The sequence below is a fragment of the Meleagris gallopavo genome, chromosome 19, assembly GCF_000146605.3.
Source record: "Meleagris gallopavo isolate NT-WF06-2002-E0010 breed Aviagen turkey brand Nicholas breeding stock chromosome 19, Turkey_5.1, whole genome shotgun sequence".
Classification (NCBI taxonomy): domain Eukaryota; kingdom Metazoa; phylum Chordata; class Aves; order Galliformes; family Phasianidae; genus Meleagris; species Meleagris gallopavo.
Window position 1 is genome coordinate 2,947,495 of NC_015029.2, and position 22,474 is coordinate 2,969,968.

Here is a 22,474-nt window from a genome sequence, read left to right on the forward strand (position 1 = left end):
AGGTTGCCCAAGGAGGCTGTGGATGCCCCATCCCTGCAGGCATTCAAGGCCAGGCTGGATGTGGCTCTGGGCAGCCTGGTCTGCTGGTTGGTGACCTGCACATAGCAGGGGTTGGAACTGGATGAGCATTGTGGTCCTTTTCAACCCAGGCCATTCTATGATTCTGTGATTCTATGATGACTCAACCATCTCCTTGAGCAGCCTGTTCAGTGCCTGATCACTCTTTCAAAGAAATATTTCCTAACATCCAGCCCAGTATCTCCTCTGCTGAGCTGAGTGCTTCCCGATCTGACACATGAAAGCCCTTCCTTGCTCTACTAGGAGGCAATATTCCTCTCCTTCCACACTTTCCGATGTGGCCCCATCGCCATCCTTGTGTGTATTTCCAGCCGTGACTTTGTAATACGGATCACAGCTGGTTGGTTTGAATTTCCCCAGAGTTACCCAGGATGCCGCTGAAAGCACAGGAAGAGCAGAAACGCTTTAATCACTTAAATCAATCAAACAGAAGAAGTAGACTTAGACCTTAAAATGTACCCCGCGACCTTTGGTGCTGGCTGCGATGACGTCTTTGTTCTATTTCTTCAAGTGCGAGAGTTTGCGGGGACTTGGCAGGAGGGTGGAGCGAGGAAGACAAGGCCGGGGGGGGGGGGGTTGCTGAGTTAAAAAAAGAAAATGTCAGCGAGAAAATGGAAATACCCTGATGCTTCTGCAGCCCGATGCTCAGCCGCTCTCCCCTCTTTGCAGGGAAGGGGCTCCTTTTCCGTTCGCTTGGCTGTGGCCTTATTTAATCAGTTTGCTCTGACGTGGAGCCAAGAAAGGGCTTTGCTGTGCGATGCCGGGTCCTGCGTGCGTTCAGGCAGCCGCAGCTGCTCCCTACCAAGGACTGGCTGTTGACTACCGCCGTATTTTTTTATAGCCACAGAGGGCAACTATTAATAGATGAGATTTACCAAAACACAGCGCTACGCAGCGTGGTGTGGAAGGGAAGAGGGAAACCTGTGTGATTTATGCCAGGAAAATTCCATGTCAAAATTACGCTGAAAGACACAGTACAAGTCAATGTGCCAAGAAGGGGATTTAGGCTGTTACTTGGGCCTTGCCAGCACTTCTGCTCCAATAATGATTTGCCCCATCGCATGAAGCATGTTGCTGAATTATTTCTTCGGCATTCAGCAGCACAAATACTGAGGGCAAAGATAAGGCACGGACCAAAACTATCGACTTCTCTGAGATTTGATTAGGCTATGAGAGAAATACCAAAGGAAGCAGAGGCATTCCTGAGCCTGAAGACATTTCAGTTTGATCAGATGCGGGATTAGGGGTAAAATGCGAAGAATTCTGCGCTGTGTGGTAGGAGCGAGCTGATCAGAGCTTGCCTCTTTGCTTATTGATTCATTTCTAATTTCCATGATAGGATGTAATGAGACTTGTGCCCTTGTCAGGCTCGCAAAGAGTATCTGTGTATCAAAGCCGACAGACTGGGGAGCATTGGGCAGAAGGGAATGAGGTTGTCAATTTAAGCTTCTTTTGCAGTCAGAACTCAGACATTGATTAAATAACATAAAATTCAGAGGATATCAATTAATAGGCCCATTACTGTAACTATCTACACCGTTTCTGTGCTCTTTCCAAAGGCACAAAAGGGAATTATTTGCTTAAAACAGGACTCACAGGTAGCATGTGGGTATCAAAAACCTGAGGCATTTGAAAAGTGTTGCCTTAAGTAGTTTTGTATTTGTTTTTAATTAAAATGAGACAGGGAAAGACTGACTGGTGAGAAACAGTAAGTAAATGAAGAATTAAGGATCTTAGTTTGTTTCAAGTGAGCATCAGAGAGTGAAAATATTTCCAAACAGCCTGAACTGCTTATGTTTGCAAAGCTGGTTGAGAACAATTGCAAAATGGCATTTTTTTCTGTGATCTCCTGATTTCCGTGAGCTTGGCAATGCTCTATTCCTGTGTTCCCTTCCAGCGAGCACAAATGGAGACAAACTAAGAATGTCTGAGGAATATTTAGAATACATAACATAAACTTGTGTTATTCAAAGGACCTTAATATGTCTGCATCTTATATTTCTAGTAAAGGGTTTTTAGTTTACCTTCATGTGTCTGTAAGGACTATGGGCTGCCGATTCCTCCCAAAATGTGTCATTGCAGCTTTCCTTTAGCACTGGCTATTTGTGGCTGTTGCTCAGTTAGTTCCTAGGGGAGCAGTCATGCCATCTGCTTGCAGCACAGACAGACGTGCAACATAGGCACAGATCAGAGAATTAAATCTAAAGTCTTTATAACTGCTGGAAGAAGGTAGGTACTTCCACTACGATCTGGAGCACCTAGGTTAGCAGATGGAAATAGGAATGTAAATGCCATGCACAACTTACATCAGGCTTCCCCATCACACTGCATTCCTTAGCAGTCATTCAATCATTTCTATTTTTACGTGTGTAATATTGTTCCAAGTGTATGTTATGCTTTCTGTCTGGAGTAAGTTACGCATCCCAAGCTCTTTGAAGTCCCAAGAAAGATTGAACTCCAACAGACTTTGGCTTGGATCTCCACATCCAGAGCACGTGCAAGGTCATGAGCCTTCCTGAAATGAAGGGCAGTAGCTAAAAGGGAAGCTCCTACAGAACAGCACTGCACAGAGTAAGTGGAAGAAATGTTTTGGGTAAGGATTGATGGCAACAGTTCACAGCATTATGAAAATTACTTCCCTTTTGCCTCCAGCCTTTTTACCACTGCTGTGTCGGTGCCAAAAACCAGAACTCACTCACTAATTCTTCCAGAATTGATCGGTCATGATAAACTTCCAGACACAGAGTAAAATGCTTCCGTCAGACACATCAGAGTGTTTCTCCCACTTTGCCTGAAGATATTCATGTCGTTTGATTCCCCCTCTGCACCCAGTTGGATTCAGAAAAGGGATAGAAGTTCCTGGCTCTCTCCTCATCTGCTCAGAATTCCTCTGACAGTTTTACTTTTCAGGATATATTTATTCACATGTTTTGCCTCCAAATGCCTTGTTTTGCCATGAAAGTTCAGGCTCACCCTTGTCTTGATCAGACACAAAATTCTCTTTTTATTTCTATCTCTGAATGATATCCAAAGAACCTCAAGTTTTTGATACAGAAACCCATCAGTAGGAGATGCTCCAAAAGGTGCTTCCAGGTAGCTTAGCAGGTGCCTTCAGCACACTTTCTGCTGCAGTCAACTGAGTGACCAAGGTGGGATTTCAGACTTTAAAGCTCTCAAGACATGCCTGGACTGGCAACAGAGGAATTGGAAAAGCAAGGAAGTTCTTCATCAGGCCTATAACAAGCAGTGTACCCCAGGGGTAGGTACTGGACCTGGTCTTGTTCAACATCTTCATCACTGGCCTGGATGAAGGGATAGAGTCTTTCCTCTCTACCCTCGGACAGTGCAAAGCTGGGAGGAGTGGCTGACGCACCAGAGGCCGTGCTGCTGTTCTGCAAGACCAGGGCAGACCGGAGAGTTGGGTGGAAAGGAACCTGATGAGGTTCAGCAAGAGCAAGTATGGAGCCCTGCACCTGGGGAGGAAGGACCACATGCATCAGTGCAGCTTGGGGGCTGACCTGCTGGACGGGAGCTGTGTGTCCACATCGGGAGTACTGTGTCCAGTTCTGAGCTGCCCAGTTCAAAAAAGGCAGGGATCTCCCAGAGAGAGTCCAGCGGAGGGCCATGAAGATGGTTAGAGTCCTGGAACATCTCCCTTTTGAGGAAAGCCTGAGAGCCCTGGGGCTGTTCAGCTTGGAGAAGAGAAAGTTGAGAGGGGGTCTCATCTCTGTTTATAAATATCTACAGCACAGGAGTGAGATGGATGGGGTCAGGCTCTTTTCAGTGGTGAGCATCAACAGGACAAGGGGTGATGGGCAAAAACTGGAACACGGAAAGTTCCATACAAACATGAAGAAGTATACTGTGGAGGTGACAGAGTCCTGGAATAGGCTCAGGGAGGTTGTGGAGTCATCTACATGAGATATTCAAGGCATGCCTGGATGCTTTCCTATGCAATTTGCTGTAGGGCATCTACTTTTTGGCAGGGAGTTGCAGGACATTTCATGCTAGCATACATTTATAAACTATAAGTTTGTATGATTTGGAGTCTGTGTGTAGGAATTAATGGACAAAAATTACAACATGCACATCTGCTGGATGCTTTGCAGAGCTAGATTTGTCGTCATCAAGATCTTAAGTCCTCTAGGAGCTGTTAGTGACATGTTACCGATAAATTAGTGCAGGAAACCAGAGTGAACGTTGATTGAGATGTTGAGTTATGTAAGTTAGGTTGCAGGGGTGCCACTGTCATGGAGAAGACTAAAGTCAGACTATGGCCTGCTGACAGTGGTGATACTCATGTCGAAAGTTGGTAAAGAAATCTGGCACGAAGGAAAATCATTTTTACCCTTCTTGTGTTATCTTTTGACAATGGGTAACAGATCTTTGCATTCATAGCACTTTGTTAGGGGTCTGTATTTGATTCAAGTGGATCCACGGTCCTGTGGTGCCAAAACAGGCAATTTCTGCACTCATGTCTGAAGGCCAAATATATGGGTATGATTTCCTCTAGTTTACTGTTACATGCTGGATCAGTATTGTACCTTTCATAATCTGCCAGTCCAATTTTGTAGGGTCTTGGGAAATGTGTCCTCCGGGGAATGCTTACAATCAGTCTTATGTTTGGGACTGACAGTGCCTGCTTTCTGGTGGACGTGTTAGCAGATCCATATGTGAGACAACAAAAACATCCTCCCATCCATCTAATAACCTTGCCTTTTGATGTATCTGCTGTCCGTGCTTATATAAGGGGTTGAGGACCTTTTGTGCTTGACACATACTTCAGCTCAAGAAATGCCTGCTTGCAGAAGTGCACACGTACAGTGCCTTTTCCTTTACCTCGTGTCTTTGTGGAAGATGCAAGTCCTGCAGGGGTTTAAATAAAACAAAGACTGATAGTTCTTGAGTGCTTGGAAAAGGCACATTTGCATCTTTTCTCCCACTGCTTGTCTCTGCCTCAGCGGAGAGAAATTAGAGGCAAGATTTTGATGTCAGGGAGTTAATTATCTTAGCAATTCCCATTACCGCCACTGCTACCACATGTTCCACCTCCCAACAGCAGTTTCTTGACAAAGTTATCATCTGTGAAGTCCTGTCTCCCACACTTTTCCCTTCTTTCTGTCTTCCTGCTTAGCAAGAATAGAAAATTTAAAAACAAGAAAAAAGAAAAAAGTCAGATTTAGAAAATATACTCTCCACAGCCTGTTCTTTCTCCAGCTCTGAACTGTTTCCATTGCAGATGTGTTGGTGTTTCTGCCAGATCACCTGGCAATTTACTGTGGATTCTGGGAACTTCAAAGCTGTATGTTCTTATGTGAAATTTCTCTTTCAGTGATTGACGTTTTCTCTTCCTTGTAATCTGCTTATTGTTGGGAAAGAACAAGAGTAACCAGATCCAACAGATCTCCTAATACATAGTGATTCCTTGAATCTCACTTAAAAACTGCATCCAGAACATCACTGTTGAAGAGAAAGACTTTTGGGTATGACTCACCAATAGCCCTCACAAAATAGAAGAGAAAACCAACAGACCCAACTGTTAGTTCTTTATTGAAAGAGAAGAAACGTCTCTGGAAGGGTGGAAACTTGAGGCTTTTAGTGTCAGTGCGTAAGGCTTTCTGAGTATCCCTGGAGTGAAGTCTCCATCACCAGTATATTCTTTGCAGTTGTATTTTGGTGTCTCCTACTCTTTCCTGCATCCTGAGATGGAGCTAGAGGAAATTTCAGCTAGTCTCACTTGAGTCAGGTTTTCATTTCTTTCTCAGAAAAGAGGAAAATTGGGATTATCCTAACTCTAAGCCATTGACGATCTGCCCACTGCAGCAGGACCAGCTTTATGCACAGCACTGCCAGAAGGATAAGAAACGAGATTTGCAAGTTCATGAGTTGTAAAAACAAAAACAGAAAAGAAGCGGCATCTCCAAAGAAAAAGTGATGTTTTGCAAGATGCATATTTGGGCTGATTATTTTGGCCCATCATCTCCAGAAGGATCTGTAATAAACTTGCTGGGTCCTTTGTGGTTATATATGGTTTTATTTATTTTTTGATGATGTCGGCCTGATTCCAAGTTTCTTTTTGTTCCAATAGCAATGTATATCTCACTTTGTGGCACAGGGTTTATGTGCAGGGAGGATTAGTGTCAAAAAGTGAGATGAAAGGAGCAAAGAATTTGATCTTGTTCTTTTTTTATCCTTCATTTTTTACTGCATGTTAATTAGAGAAGATGCTAACGGAGTAGCTAAATGTCCAGGCCCCTTAAAGTCCCAGCTGCACACCCCTGCAGGGACAAAGCAACGTGTCACCCTTCTGAAGGAGCTGGGACTAATTGCGATCTCATTACGAGAACCCTGAGGCTACAGCACAGCGTTCAGCTTCCAAGAAATGACAAATGTCCCCGTGATAGGTGGCCCAGCAGGGCTGCTCCAGGCATGTTCCTTGGCTCCTTGCTCTTCCTCACTGCCCGTGTGAATGCATGGAGGGCAGCAGTGGGTGCTGCGGAGCTCAGCATGGAGCAGGATCTGTGTGTAGGTAACCCCACACACAGGCTTTTGGTGTCCGCTAAAGACAGGACCCAGTGAGCATCCCAGTGCTTCAGAAGTGCCCTAGGTCACTCCAACCATGACTCCCAAGGGTCACTGTGGCACTGCTTGTGGCAAGGCTTTAAAGGGGGGCTTCAAACCTCAGAGTGACTAGGATGGGACAAGAGCCACTGGGATGGGACAAGAGAGACAAGGCCAAAGTTGAATATTAACAGTGGAAATTGTTTGGCAATCCTAATGTGGAGAGTTGCTATGAGCTACTCCTATAATTAAAGGAAATTCTGTGTCAAGGCTTCAAGTTTCCTCTTGATCTCTAGCTTCAAGACTGATTAACAGGGGCTCTACCTAACTCTTGACCTGATTCAAGGCAGCGATGACAGGCTGCATTCCTGGTCTCTGGTGCTTTTCATAAAAAATCAGGTTTGTTCTGGTGACGGAAACCAAAATGTCCTTTACTTGAACTATTGTGCAGTGTGCTATGCACGTATCTGCTGGTTGTTCTTGGAAGCTCTTTGGGATGAGAGTTGGTATGTAAATGCCAAATATCATTAGAACGGTGGCTGCTCACTCATTGAAAGCAGAGCCCCGGTTCCACAAGTAAATCTGTTTATGAACTGAATGTGCTACGTCGTCTTCAGAAACAGCCAAAGGATTCAGGAAGGACCGGCTTACTGTAGGGAGCTCTGATTTTCCATCTGCTGGGCGCCGGACCTTTAGAATGTTTTGGAGATTGTAAAATATGAGCAAAAGATTGTAAAATAAGATTGTAAAATATGATTAGTGGCCACCAGCAGAAAACTTGAAGGATCAGTAACACAAACCACCACTTATATAAAAGAAAGATGGTCCATGTTATCAAGGAACGTAGGATAGAGACTGAGTTTCTAATCCCAACTGTCACACTGAGTGATTATGTTCCTTTGAGCAAATTATTGCATTCCTATACCTCTGTTTTCTTCTTTGCATGACAAGGGAAGTTTTCTTGTCTGCCTATTTCATGGCTTCCTCAGCCGTGGGAGCAGTTCTTGTGGGGAGGCCCAACGTGACGGTTCCTGTCCCACTTTAGGACCACTTAAACCCTTGGATGGGATTTGGAGCAGTGCGGAGGGCTCGTGTCAGGGCTTTGACCAGAGTGGAATTTCTCTCTTATGTTTAGGAAGCATTCTGAGGCCCAGAGGGGAAGCACTGTGGAAGTGCCAAGCAATATAACTGATGGTTAAAATAGCCTCAAGTATATATACCTTCCTATACTGTTTTAAATTCACTATTATACGTGAATGAGGCTTGCTGCAGCCAAAAGGGGTTTTGGAAAAGCGGGAAAGGAAATCTGTTTTAACAACCGGTTCCTGAAAATATCCTTACGCCACTTCTTTCTTTATCGTTTGACTTTTCTCCTTGTTACACTCGTTCAGCTTGTAGAGTCTGGAAAAACATCAGGGTAACCAGGGCAGAGGGAATATCAGATGGAGATGAGGGATGGATAAGAGACAAATTACAGCACATTTCTCATGGGTCATTTGGCTTTAGGCTTGAAAAGGAGAGAGAGAAAATCCCAAAGTAGTAAAAGAAAGAGAAAGAGGCAATCAAAACAAATAAACCTGCCAGTGTTGCTGATTTCAAAGGCCTGTGAAATGTGCATGTACGCTTCATAATGCTTTGCTATTTTAAAGATACGTTTCTTGAGATGTTCCATGCTTTCATCCTACTCACTGTCTCAGAAGTTGATTGTACAGTAAGATCACCATTCTCTTTGCCAAGGCTTTCCTTTTGTTTTCTTTTTTTCTCCCTGCAAGTTGGCTGGCCAGCAGCTCTTTTCCTACTACTGTGGAGTTGGTTAGCTTAATTATTTTTTATGGTTGTTTGAGGAAACGGGGCTTTTTGGTTCTTGCTGCACGAGTGAACTCAAATGTTCCTCTGTTCTTGGATGTAAACCTTGCAAAGGAAGAAGGCTCAGTGATCACATATTTACGGTCTGTAGCACTGCAACTCTGTGTAACCCTATAAAAAAGGTTATATAAAGATGGGGTCTCTGGTATAAGCAGTGGGCAGCACAACCAGGGAGGATGAAAGGGAGAGGGGGGATGAATCATCTTCTGAGCATTAACAGCCACCCCAAACTTTTGCCCAGAGCTCAGACAGAACATGTTTGACATTTGAAATTTTTGCATCATCTTTTTCCCCATTTTTTTTTTTTTTTTTTCCCTTCGGCCTCTGCTCTTTCTTCTCCTGGCCAGAACCAGCAGCAAAAGTGCCGGGGAAAAAAAAAAAGAAAAAAGAATCTGTTTTCACTGTATTTCTGAATCTGAGCCCAGGTTTGCGAAGGATTTGGCAAGGATTTACAAACCTTTGAGAGAATCCGTGTGGAGATCTGAGGAAACCCGCCTCCCTCCTTAAAAAAGCAAGTTGCGTTGGCCAGAAATTGGGCAAAAATTGGTTGTTTCAACTGAGGTTTCCTTTGAGATTTTGGATTTGAACCTGAAGCTGCACTTTGAGAATCAAATGTTGCTCTACTGACTCTAGATTTACTGGAACAAATACATCACTGAGCTGATACTCAGTGCACAGCCCGGAGTGGAGCTGGCTCCAACTGAGAGCTTGTTTGACCCAAGCCAGAGGAGGACCCAGGCCAAAGTGCAGAGCAGTCCAGGTTTCCTCCAACCTGTTGTTGTGGTTCAGCTCGTTAAACAAATTTACACTCGCATTTACAACATCCAGAAGTTACCTATAGGCGATGGTGTGTAATACAGCTGTATTTATTAGTGGTCTCCCTGTGAGAAAGGCTGCTACGGTTGAGCAAGGGTGCAGTGTTAGGATGGTATTGGTGTTAGTATTGACTTGGGAATTTAGCATCAAATAATGTCCTTTATGTATGGGCTTGTTTTCCTTGCAGTCCTATGGATTTATAATGCTGAATGTTACAGGAGAAATGTACTTATTTCTAGGATTGTCTTGAAGTGCTGTTTGAAAGCCAGTATTTCAAGGCAAATGAAACAAAACTGATGACTTCACAATTGTAAAAAATCCCTACTTTAGACCAAGGAGCTGCTCTCAGTCTCTGTTCCAGGATAGGGAAAAGCCAGACCCAAATGAGTCCCATATTTAACATAATAATTTTTTTTTTTCTTTTTCTTCTTTCATGGGGTGTGAAAAGCCTGAGTCACCAGCATAATGGTAGAATTAATTCAGGACATTCTGGGATCACGAAACACCCAGACATCTGTACCACCATACACCCACTCTTTTCATAGAATCATAGAATGGCCTGGGTTGAGAAGGACCACAGTGATCATCTAGTTTTCAACCCTTCTGCCATGTGCAGGGTCACCAACTACCCATGGACTTTTATTTTGTACTATGTGTTGCTTAGGGATGATCTTCACTGCAGGACACCTAGACCAGCATTAACCAGCCAACATGGATGCATTCAGTGTCACCACAGTGATACTGTGTGATGGGGTTCTGCACCAGCTACTGAAGTTACCCAAGAAGCTGGGTCTATTTGAGCACTTGTGCAAAGTGTCTTTTCTTGGATTCTAAACCTTATTTTTCCTCTTTTCCATAAACACCCTCTTTCTTGTAATGGCAGATCAGACTTGGGGGCTGAGGAGGACGTTTTGCTGAAGTAGATAAACTGAAATTCTTTCAAAGCTGCCAAGCCTACATGTGCTGACAGTGCTTGCGATTTATGCCTGTGGACATGACCTAGTGGCTGCCTGGTTTGGACGCGGTCAGAGCTGCAGTTAGACACTTGGATGTCAGTGCGGATACAGGCAGTGATCTGGATCTAAACTGGGACCAAAAACCTTTCACTTGTAATGTTCTGGCTCTACTCTATTTCAGGCTCTTTCCCAATCACTGAAAGATTTATACCTTTATCAATAAATTATCGTGACTTTTACTACGCTTACACCAGTGTCTTAAATTAACACTAAACTAAATGTAGATGAGGCACACTTCCTGCTTCACATGATTTATGGCAGTCCGTCTGAAATGAGGAGTAAAATTAAATTTGCCAACAAAGGCAGATCTTTAACATGAGGTCAGACAAAAATTTTATTGCAAGTCGACTGCTAAGGAGGGTTTGTAGCTGTCCTTTTTTGTTCAGGTTTTTGATAGACCTGGAGCACTTTAGACAAAGAAGAAGAAAAACCAGTAGGAGCATTTGTAGGTCTGAAAGCTCTGCTGTGTCAGGATGAAGTTGAATGTAGCAGTGATACAGCACTGATAATCTCTCGGCTTGAGGACTCTGTCTACCTTTAATGACCAGCCTTTAGGAAAGATACAGAATGTAGATGAGAGCATCAAAAATGACCAGAGGTCTTCAAAGTATGACCAGCAGGGACAGACTGAAGAAATAAGGTAGTTTTAATCCCCAAATGAGATAATTTGCAGGGGATATTGTAAGCTTTGAAATAGGTAATAGATTAGTTAAAGCAGAAGGAAATCATCTAACCTCCCTGTCTGTGGGGAATGGCACAAGTGGTCATCACTTCTATTGCAGCAAAAAGCATTCAGGGAGATCTTATGAGAAGCTTCCTGACAGTAAAGGAATCAAAACATGGAATTCTGGCTGCTGAGGCAATTGCAGAGCCGCTGTCATCTGTGGTTATAAGCGTGAGCTAGAAAACCATTTCATAGAATCATAGGGCCATAGAATCATTAAGGTTGGAAAGACCTCTAAGATCATCAAGTGCAATCCAAACCCATCCCACTATGCCCACTGACCTTATTCCTCAGTGCCACATCTCCAGGGTTCTGGAACACCTCCATGGTGACCCCACCACTCCTGGGCAGCCGGTGCCAATACCTCACCATTATCTCATTTATTTGTACATTGGGATGCTCCTGCTCTGGATGGAGGGCTAGCAGTGATGGTCTCTGGACATCTTGTCCAGACTTGTTTTCCTCTGACTCCGTGACATAAGACAAAAGGCAGCTTAGACACTGGCATCTACGCTGCATCTCCAAAAGAAGAGTTCTGTGTCTAACCATCCAGAGGAAAAGCTGAAGTGAGAGTGTGTGTGCCTGCCAATGGACAGCATTTCAGGGTCAGCTTTCAGCACTGTGAAGCCATGCATTTGCCATTAGCTTCAGGAAGAAGATCATTTGTCTCAGAACTATCCTTGTTGTTCACTGCAGATGTTTGAAAATCTCTAGGTATACCCTAACACCTTGGCTCACCAATGCTGAATGGATGAAATGGGCTTTCTCTGTGCCTCCTAAATTGTATGCCACGGCTGGGCTGTCACATGGCTGCACCAAATGAAAGCACAAAGTGTTCTTGGGAAAGAGAGTGATACTCAATCCGTGTAGATCCACCAGATTTACTCTTCCCTGCCATATGCTGAACCCATTTGCTAAGGGACAGGCTATGTCACAAGGCAAAAAGGGAGACTTTTGAGGCTGACTTCCCAAGACAATGCTGGTTTGCTTTCTGTTTTGTTTTGTTTGTTTGTTTGTTTTTGTTTTGGGTGGTGAAATGCAGTGCCTTTTATTCCTAACCAACCATCAGACAGATGGAGACTGTACTCCATAGTGAGCAGATAGCTGAGTTCTTACTCTTTGTTTGTGTGGGGTCTTGCAAATAATACCCTAAGTGCCCTGTTTGTTTTCTTGCTGCAAAGTGACATTTATCTTTGAAGGAAAAAATAACAGAAAACAAAACAAAGACAAATAAAGAATAACTCAGAGCAAACTGTAGAAAACATTTCCTAACAATGAGGGCTGGAGGACTCTGTCTTCCATGCAAAAACAACCACAAGAGCAAAAGCTGCACCTTGGCTGTATTAAGGAAACACGGGCTGCTCTCTGCCTCTGCACCAGGAGGAAAACAGAGCAGTCGGAAGAGCTTCCAACCCTCTTATAAAACCAGATTTAATATGATTGGATCTGATACTTGATATGTCCAGGTGCAGGAGCCCTTGGCAGCTGTGTGTGTAGTTAAGAGCAGGGGTCTGAGGCTGGTGGTGAAGCTGAGGACCCACAGTAGGCAGCTCTGCACAGCAGCCCTGTGGCCAGATGGGCTCTGGGGTGGGGGTCCAAGCAGAGCCCAAACAGAGAGGAAATGGGCTTGGCAGATGAGGCAGGCATGGGGCTAATGGCTCTGTGACGGATGGGGCAGGCTGCAGCGTGCTGAAGACCCATTAGACTGAAACTGGAGCACTGGAGAGGATGCATCTCACTGATTGAGGTCTGGGCTTACTGGGTAAGAGCAGGCTGCTGTACAGCACAGCTTTCAGAGTGGATGAAAAAACAAACAAACCAAAGATTTGCGTTGGACAGATAGTTCAGAGAAAAGACCTGGGTGGGAACGTGCTTGTTGTCTGATAGGATTCAGTGTCCTAAATGGCCTGGAGCAGACCATAGAGTTTCTATGTCTAAAACACATTCCAGGAAAAGAGACTTTTTATGATGCACTAATAGGCTCATTAGGATTTCTTGAGCTAGGCGTGCTCACAGCATCGTATGTTTTTTCCATTACAGGAATTACACGTGTTTTGTTGTGCTTTGGGTTTTGTTTTGTTTTCCACCTAGACTTGCCCTGACAGTTCCCCCCCATTCAGGTTTATATTGGAGGTACCATCTCGAGCCAGTGAATTTGATGAAATATGTTGCTGGCACTCACAGAGAGATGCATAAAGGAAATATTCTAATGACAGTTAGAAAGGCTTTGATCCCCTTCCAAGACTGCACTCATGTCTTTGAAATGCAAGTTTGGCAGTGCTGGAAAGGCTGGGCTCTTTGGCTCTCTTCGGCACAAGCCCATGTGACAGACATTATGTCCTTTATCAGGGGACCCACATAACCTTGAGAAGTGTAAGCAGTGCTCACACATTGCGTTGGGTCAGATAGTCTGGGCTGATAACAAAGCAGCCACAGCAGCAGGGGGGAGTCAGCCCAGTCCAACACAATAACTGAAAGCTGTTGTGACCTGGTAACTGCTGGGTCTGCTGCCTGTGGCTGCGAAGTTGGACATGAACTGCAAAAGTAGTTAATTTATGCCTCCTTGAGTGTAGGAATGTGGTGATGATGGATAGGGATGGGAGGTTATTAGAAACATGGGGAGGAAGGAGAAGATGGAATTCCAGCTCATGTTTTTATCTCTTACACACACACACGTTCCTTTGCATACATACCCTTGGCTGGCTTGCATGTGTGCACAGTCCAAAGCCTTGCTTCCACTCACACCTCCATTCATGCACGCACATGCAGGCACATGTTCACACGCTTGCAAGGGATTTGCCTGAGTTAAATGCTTTAGCATGTTTGCGTGCTGGGGGTTGCAGGGTGCTGTTACAAGGGGGTTTACATTTACTTCCTCCCAAGCATGAGCTGTTTACACTTACTTTTGTGCAGCACCTTTGCTAAAAATCCTCTTAGCATTCCGCTCTTACCCCACTGGAATACATCCTGCTCCTCTGCAGCCTTTCGTTGGCTCACAGAGAAGTTGCGGACAGAGAAATACTATAAAGATAAGTCTGATTGACTTATTACAGTGGATTTACGTAGGGCACGAATTCAGTCTCAGTGATGCACTGACATCACTGGCCAATTAGTTAAATGCTGTCTGCAGTAATAATCCATATACAGAACAGCCCTAGATGGTGAAGCACACAGCCTGCGTGCACCTAACTGAGAGCGTGATTGTGGCCATGCGTCGAGGATATAGATGGGGAATGGATTGTGTAAACAGCAAGAAAAAGGCAGCTGAGAATAAAGAACTATCAGCTTAAATAATTTGAAGCCATTAGAGAAGAATGAGAACAAAGCTGGTAATCTCAGGAGGGGAGTTTGATTATAGTAACTGCTACAGGGATTTGCACAGGCAGTAAAGCATCTGCATCCAGAGTCAACAACTGCAGTCTCAAATACATACAGTGGGCCTTTCCTTCCCACAGTGATACAAAACACAAACATTTTTCTGCTCAGGGGTATGCAGTGCTTCTGTTCCTGTCCTTTACTCTCTTGCCCAGAGTATCACATCACTCCCACGTTCTCTCTTACACTTTTACTCACTGCCTTTTATTGGTGCTATCAGATGTACAGACATGCACATTGTCCCCTCCATACACACACATCTCCCATCACGTTTTCCCACTAATATATTTTCATTTGGAAATGCTCACTAGCTCTCATATGTGATTTCAAACTTAGTGCTTCTGGACACGTTTTACTGTGAGCCCATGTTTGGAAAAGATGTTTTCAAAAGCACAAATAAGATCCTGGAAATAGATTAAGCACAGGCCCAGATCACTGTGCAGATACATGCAGGACAAGCTTGAGGAGCTGAGGGAATGATCTGTGTATTTTAGGAAGATGTGTTGGGAACAGTGGAGAGATGAGGAATGTGTAAAGGGTCACAGTGCTGACCTGTCCTTCAGGATGTCATCCGCATAGATTGGAAGATAAACACTGTATGGAATGGAAACATACCCTTCCATCGGTGTCCCCAAAGAGTACGTCTTCCTCCGTGAGTCAGCGAGGGCCTGGGGACACCCAGCCATGAGCTATTTTGGAGGCAATGACTTCAGCAAGTGGCAGGGGAAGCTATTGTGGAAATAAGAATGTGTTTTCCATTGGGGTGTCCTCCAGGGAAGGACAGAAAGATCCTGGTGCTGAGCCAACTCCCCTGGTTGTTTTATTTTTTCATCCCTCTGGGAGCGAAAGCCTTCTAAGATATGCAAGGAACCCTGCTTACTGAATGGGAGTGCGTTTGGTTTGCGATCCTATGTGGATTTATACATGTCACATACATATAGAAACGGGGTTTAAGCAAGAAGGAACGGACTGCTCAGGACAAGAACGGTGTCCTTCCTAACATGCCGGTCAACCACGTTTGACTCGGTGTGCCCTCCCCTTCCAATGTTCTCACCTGTCATGTGGGGAAAGCAGAACTCACCCATTTTTAGGTCTCGTGTTAGCACTGCACTCAGTATCAAGAGGCGATGTGAGCTGGAGACAAGGAACAGATGGGTTTAATCTTATGCTTCAGCTCTGCTCTGAGTTAGAGCGTGACAGTGCCACTGGCACCAGTGTGGCACCATGGGATGCACTTGGGCTGGCAGTTCCCCCCGAGTTCTGCTATCAACCAAATCTACTTCTTTCAAGAGGTTCCAAAAGGAACCTGGAAATAGCAATTCCCAACCAACCAACCCGTGTCAGGGCTAGGCTGAGTGCATCTCAGCAGGAATAATGCCACTGGTGTTACAGGAGTAATGCTGGGAGCTGGTGCCAGGCTGAAGGCATGGAGCTTGTTGTGGGGGAGAATAGCAGTTTAAAACACCAAACAGCTTAGAGAAAATGTGCAAGGTAACTGCTGATATAGGAAGATTTACTGGCCATAGTACACAGTTAATTACATTCATAATAAAAAGATTCCTATACTTATCTTGGGAATATAGACAGCTTTATGTATTTACCTTGGGTTTTGTAGCCATAGTTAAGAAATGGCTGGAAGTCCTCAGATGAGATTCACTGCATGAATGTGAAGTAATTGAAATTTGGGAGTGAGTTATTAAAATATTTCAGGTGACTGATATGCAGGATATTATAAGATCTTTGCCTGGATTGCAGTACTTCTTCAATACTTTGTTGCTTTTTGTGCCACTTTTAGAAAAAAAAATGGAATTTTTTCTTTTTTTTTTTTTACAGAGCATACTTAGATGTCAATGAACTGAAGAACATCCTCAAACTGGATGGATCCACACACCTCAACATCTTCTTTGCCAACTCCTCTGAGGAAGAGCTGGCTGGAGTGGCAACTTGGCCCTGGGACAAGGAGGCCTTGATGCATCTAGGTGAGTGATAAAGATGTTTCTCCTTTGTAAAGCATTCTTTTGAGGCGCTAAGAAGGCAAGACAAATATGCACTAAGCTCTGGTCTGATTTCTTATCATTCCTCTAACATATAGTCAGGGGAAAAAAAGTATTTCATGATTCCCAGATACTGGCTCACAACCAGGAAAATATTAGGTTATAAACCCAAAGCATATTATGGTATTTGTAGATGATGTCAATCTGAAAGTATTTCACCTTTTAAGTGAAGCTACTTTACAGGGCATTTGTTCCATGAGAGCACTTTGCAAAGAGGGTTGGGGGAGATAGGTGAGGGAATGCTAGACAGACATGAATTTTTAACCTTAACCTGTTACGTTATGATCCTGAGTTCATTACTAAGTGAGCATCCAATTAATTTTCCTCACAGATGACATTTTGTTGCTATTTTTTTCCACCACCGAGCAAAAGAGCAAACTGCTGAAAGATTGTATTTCTGATGTTTGTTTGAGTGGAACGGGGAAGAGTTTGCTGCCCTGCAGATGGGCCTGCACACTTCGTAGCAGATACTTTCTCCAGCCTGGCCAGGCCTCCCTAGGCAGATGAAGCCCAGTTTCAGCCATGTTCATTCAGCCTTTATGAAAGGCTATTTCAGCCATTTTTTGTTTCATTATGTAAGCCCACAGTGAGTAAAACAAAGATGGGCAAACATAAGCCCAGAAGAAGACAGCAAATACGGTTTTTATTACTCTGAAGCATACTAAACATACATCCTATAAGAGCTGAACTACAACTTCACTGTACTCAGAACTGCATTACTTCAGACACTGATGTTAACACTTATCTGTAGTGACCCATCTCTGTGACTGAGAGGGACCATGGTCAGACCAAGCAGTAGGAGCTGGCTGTCCTGCTGCAATTACCAGTGTTTCACTATGACATCCAGCTCTGCAGCTGCTCTGGAAGAAGTGTGAGCAAGCTTTCCTCCCCAGGAACCAGCACCGACACACATCCAGACATCACCTCCTTCTGAGCAAGGCTGGAAGTGAAGCCACTTCCACTGACTTGCCTCCAGCCCTATCTCTGTGGGCTCTGGCTGGGAGCACCCAAAACAGAGGGAGATGGGAATGTCTGCTGGTGAACCTTCCCCACTTTTTTTTTTGGCAAAAACTAAGAAATATATTAACCCCAGGCTCCACCGTTCCCTGTGCTGCTGAGATTTCTCTTTTTGCAGTACTACAACCCCATACTCCTTCATCCCCACAGCAGTTCTGGTTGATGTTAGGAAACACCACCCCTAATGTTACTGCTGGAGTGAAATAAGGCTGGCGTTGATCTGCCCCTAAATGAGTATTTTCATAGTTTCCCTTGGTGTTGCCATGGGAGGGAGCAGAGAACAAGGAAAGAGCTCCAGAAGGCAAAGAAGAACCTTCTGCAAAAGGGCTGGGGCTTGCCCAAAGCCCTGATGGGTTCTTCTGTCACTTCATTAAGCTAATTGCTAACATCATGCCTGAGCAAAACAATTTAACTGCAGCTCCTACAGTGTACTGGCAGAATCCATTGACGAAAAAAGAGATCGTACCAAAAAGAAAAAGAAAGAAAGGAAGACATAGCCAACAGTTTAAAGTTAACTTGCAGTGGAAAAAAAGTATAAATAAATAAATAATGGCCATAATTTCCTGTCATAATAGCCCTCCCAGACCTGTGCTTGGTCTGTAAGAATTCATCTTTAATCTTTTTTACTCTCTTCTATAAATCCAATATGTACTTAATAAAAAATATGAAATATGTCCTGTGGTGCAGATCTAAAGGCTGGGATAGAGATTGTCTGGGTGCAGGAGTTTATCTTTTCTGTAAAACTGCAATTGATTTAGATTCTTGACAGCTGTGAAAAATATAAATTTTCAACAAAGGCAAAAATAAAATCTCCCTCTCCAGCTGCCTCAGAGCTGCCCAATGCCAGAACCATTTGGCCAGCCTCTATTATGAAGGCTGGGGAACTTCACCAATATTCCCACCATTTAAAAACAAACTCTGGAAGTACCTTTGAGAAAGAGAACAACCAAACAACGTGCCAAGATTCCTTCTGAGTGTGAATGGATCCAGCTAAATGGAACCCAAGCACTGGAGGGATCAGAATATGTGTTGTATAAAGGGGGAGAGAAGGATGCCAGGAGCATGGTGATGGCAGTAGCTGCATACTTCTGTGCGCACCAGGCTTGTGAACAACAACAAGTGTAAGGACCAGCTCAGGGTTGTGGAAAGGATGTGCAGACTCTGAACGTGCCATAATAGGCACGATGTTGCAGTATGATACGTTTTATTCGCTCTTGAGCGTTTATTCTTAAATTTGCTATTGAGTTATTTGTGCTAAATATGTATTTACGCATGCACATGTGACTCCACTGTGTGCATACATTCACATGTGCCAATGCACAAAGTGAAAGTCTTTTTTCTCTATCTGTGCATATTTCTTTGCAAGACATATAAAGTGGTCCTTCTTCTCTTCAGCACTGATACCACTAAAGCTGGAGCACTGCACTGTATGTGGGCACTGTATTTGGAGGAAAACATGAGACAACTGGGTAAGCCAAAGAAGAATGGTCAGGGAGGTCTAGAAGAAGAATTGAGCTGCATGGGAATGTTGAATGGATTATGGCTATTCTTACTAAAGGAAAAAAGCCTGAAGTTGGGATGATAACAACCGCATAAAAGCTGATGAAAGGAGAGGAGAATCTTCTGTTCCTTGAGGCTGTGTGAGGCAGGACTTCGAGTAATGAACTTAAATTGCCAAAAATTCAGTTCAGATTAGATGTGAGTTAAATCCTTGCACCCAGGAGGATGATGACTGCTGAAGTTGATTGCCAGGGCGGTCACATCATTGGAGGTTGTAAGGACACATCAGTCCTATAGGTATGAGGGATGATATAGATGTAACTGGTCCCATGTTGTTTTGAGAACTTGATTAGATGACTTTTTGAGATCTTCTCAGTCTTATTTCCCTGTAATTCCATGGTTATTACAGCAAAAGTCTCCAAGCAGATGAGAATGAACAGCCTACGGTGCATCAGAACCTGGTGACCTCATCTTCCCTATGCTGCAGTCACTGATAAAACTCCTCCTGCCAAAGTCTTTTCTCTCCTTAATGTCACTGATTTTTAGCGTAACATATCCAAGATTTATTTTCCCACTATTACTTTTACAAAGCGAACTCCTGTTCTCATGGAAGGTAATATATACAAAGAGTTTTAAATAAAAGGCTTGGAAAAGTTGAGGTCAACAAGCTAAATAAAGAAAATATGATGCATATCATAAATCCAAAGGTACATCTAGCTGAACTAAAAATATAATGCTTATGATTAATTCAGTAAATTGTCAAGCCTCACAAATTTACTATTTGCTCATCTACCCATCCCATAATTCACACAACAACAAAAAAATCTCCACTGCTTCTCTTTGCACATGTTTAACAGCCATGCAGTTCTTTCAGAATTATCACGTTCCAGGATTTAATACTTTTTTGACACATTAGACTTATGCATATTCATCAGTGGGCTGTGTAGCTCAGACCAAACGAGGCTCATCTGAGTATATGAGCAGGGTATTTCTCACCGTTACTTCAAAACTGTCTACGTGATCAGAGCACACCCCACAAATGCCTCCCTCTTTCCAGCAGTGAGTGCATTCCACTTTCTTCACCCGGCTATTAGCTTGCAAATATCAGTGCAACCTACTGCAATTTTTAGTGTGTTTAGCTGTGTTATATTTTTACCCTGTGGAATAATGTAGTGAGGGCTCCAGGTATGTTTTGTTTGACTCCTGGTGTGAAATGCATTGCTTACGCTTGTCTGGGCAAAATCATTCTGTCTAAGCACATGAAATAATCTGAAATTGCACAGTATGAAATAATTGCATGTAGGATGTTTTTTCTGAGCTAAACACACACAAACCAAATTGAGCATATTCAAGGGAAAGACCAGTTGTCACTGTGGCTTTGGTACTGTGGGACTTTGTCCCATGATTTCTCATCCTTAGGAGTCCCACATTACGGTGAGTTTAGACCATGCTGTGCACGTGATGTGTCCAGCCGTGCAAAGACAGTCTGCGTTATGGAGGATCCAATGAAAAGCTGCTGGATCTTTCCCTCGCTGTTCTGAGGAAGGCAGATAAAAGTAGAAGCTCTTTTCTTTTCCCCTTGCAGGTGGCATTGTGCTGAATCCTTCCTTCTATGGCATTCCTGGCCACACGCACACAATGATCCATGAAATTGGGCACAGCCTGGGGCTCTACCACGTCTTCCGGGGGATCTCAGAGATCCTGTCCTGCAGTGATCCATGCATGGAAACAGAGCCCTCCTTCGAGACCGGGGACCTCTGCAGAGACACCAACCCTGCTCCTAAGCACAAGTTGTGTGGGGATCCCGGACCTGGCAATGACACGTGTGGCTTTCACAGTTTCTTAAACACACCGTTCAGTAACTTCATGAGCTATGCAGGTACCAGGGCTTCCTTGGTTTGTTGCTGGGGTCTGTGGTTGGTTGGGAGTAGAGAGCAGCAATATTATCTCTGATTTCTGCAATGGATTTCATGTGGGGCTTTATGCTGGTGTGCATCATGTCTAGATTTAGACCTGACAGGTCTAGGGCCAGTCTTGATGAGACTAAATTTGATGGCCTCAAGAATTCCTTCCACATCTCCCGTTTTTTCCCAAATTTCCCAAACTGTACATAGTTTCATGTGGTGACTGGGGTAGGTCATCACATGGGCAAGGAAAGAAACGAGTCGAGCATTAAGAAAAGAGCACCTAAAAGCTCTTCAGCAAATTTGACAGTATTTGACTGAGAGCTGGATGTCTGATCTAGGAATTCTTCTCTGAAAAACTCAAGTTCAGAGATTGTTTACACTCTCTCCAGGGGACAGCAAATGTCAGATGAATATTGACACCACCAAAGCTGTGGGATGTACCTGTGATAGGCATCTAATGATGCACGGCTCACGCCTCTGTGCAGCCGTTCAAATATCATGTTTGCTGTTTGATTTAGACTCTCTGCTGTTCAGCTACAGACAATCCCATCAGCAGCAGCTCAGTGTGAATGCTCAGGTAGCACCTGGATCAGGAGTGTTCCTGTGGTCAGGGGCTCTCAGCACATTGTGCTGCTTTGTGCTGGGAGTGCCACTTCTTGCTCCACTCCTGGAAGTTCAAGGGGAAGTGAAGGATGCCCTGTTGTTTCTCAGAAGCAGCAGAGGATGCCTGGGGTTGTATTTTCTTATTTCAGGCCTTGGGGTCTAGCAGTGCTGAAGGTCTATGGCACCACGTTAGTAGCATCCACAGCACTTCAAAGGTGACCAATACAAGCAGAGGCACTAAAGGGCACCTTAACAGTACAGGCAGAAACACAGATTGCCCACTCCAAAGGTTATAAGAGTGCTTATTCTGCAATAAAACTGTAGGAAAGCAAAATGTTTAATGTCATCTGGGGCACGGATTGAAATGATTTATAACATAAATGCTTTCATGCCCTTCATGGCACTAGCTAAAAGTGGTGCTTAGTTTCCTTTTTATTTTTCTGTTCATTTAGAGGGTCTTTTCAGGGGCAACATACAAGCACTGAGTCGGGTCCTAAATGTGTTATGCACTTCTGTACATGTGGTAGGGCAGAAAGCCTTTATGTCTCATGCAATCTTCTGACTATTCCACGCAAATACATCAGTAGCACTTTGGATTTACAATATCCCTCCACCAAATCTGCTTGTGGGTACGAGAAGAGGGGTGATGAATGCATGTTTCAAAGCCCTGAGGTCTCATCTTCCAAAGAAAACTTGCCCTGCCAGCCGTGTCAAGAGATGAGACAGAGCACAGCGATATCTATCTGCTGTTGGGAGCTACGTGTGTGCTGGTGTTCTGAGCAGAACCCTTTTTTTTCCTTGAAAAATTAAGTGAAGCGACATGATAGGTATCTCTAGAGCTCATGCATGAATCTGTTTGCTTTTCTGTTGTTGCCAGCAGAATAAAAATCATATCAGGATATTAAATCACTGTGGAAATACCTTTGAAACATGTTGGTTGAGGTCATGCAGCCTTAA

At 44.0% G+C, this 22,474-nt stretch overlaps 1 protein-coding gene across 2 annotated transcripts in view; it reads left to right on the forward strand.

Annotated features, from left to right (window-relative positions):
• PAPPA (pappalysin 1) overlaps nucleotides 1-22,474 on the forward strand; it is a 171,980-nt gene that overhangs the window by 35,410 nt on the left and 114,096 nt on the right. For both annotated transcript variants that reach the window (XM_010720813.2, XM_019621403.1), the window contains exons 3-4: nucleotides 16,270-16,415; nucleotides 20,593-20,886. In XM_010720813.2, the coding sequence (XP_010719115.1) occupies nucleotides 16,270-16,415; nucleotides 20,593-20,886 (440 nt within the window). The remainder of the gene's footprint in view (nucleotides 1-16,269; nucleotides 16,416-20,592; nucleotides 20,887-22,474) is intronic.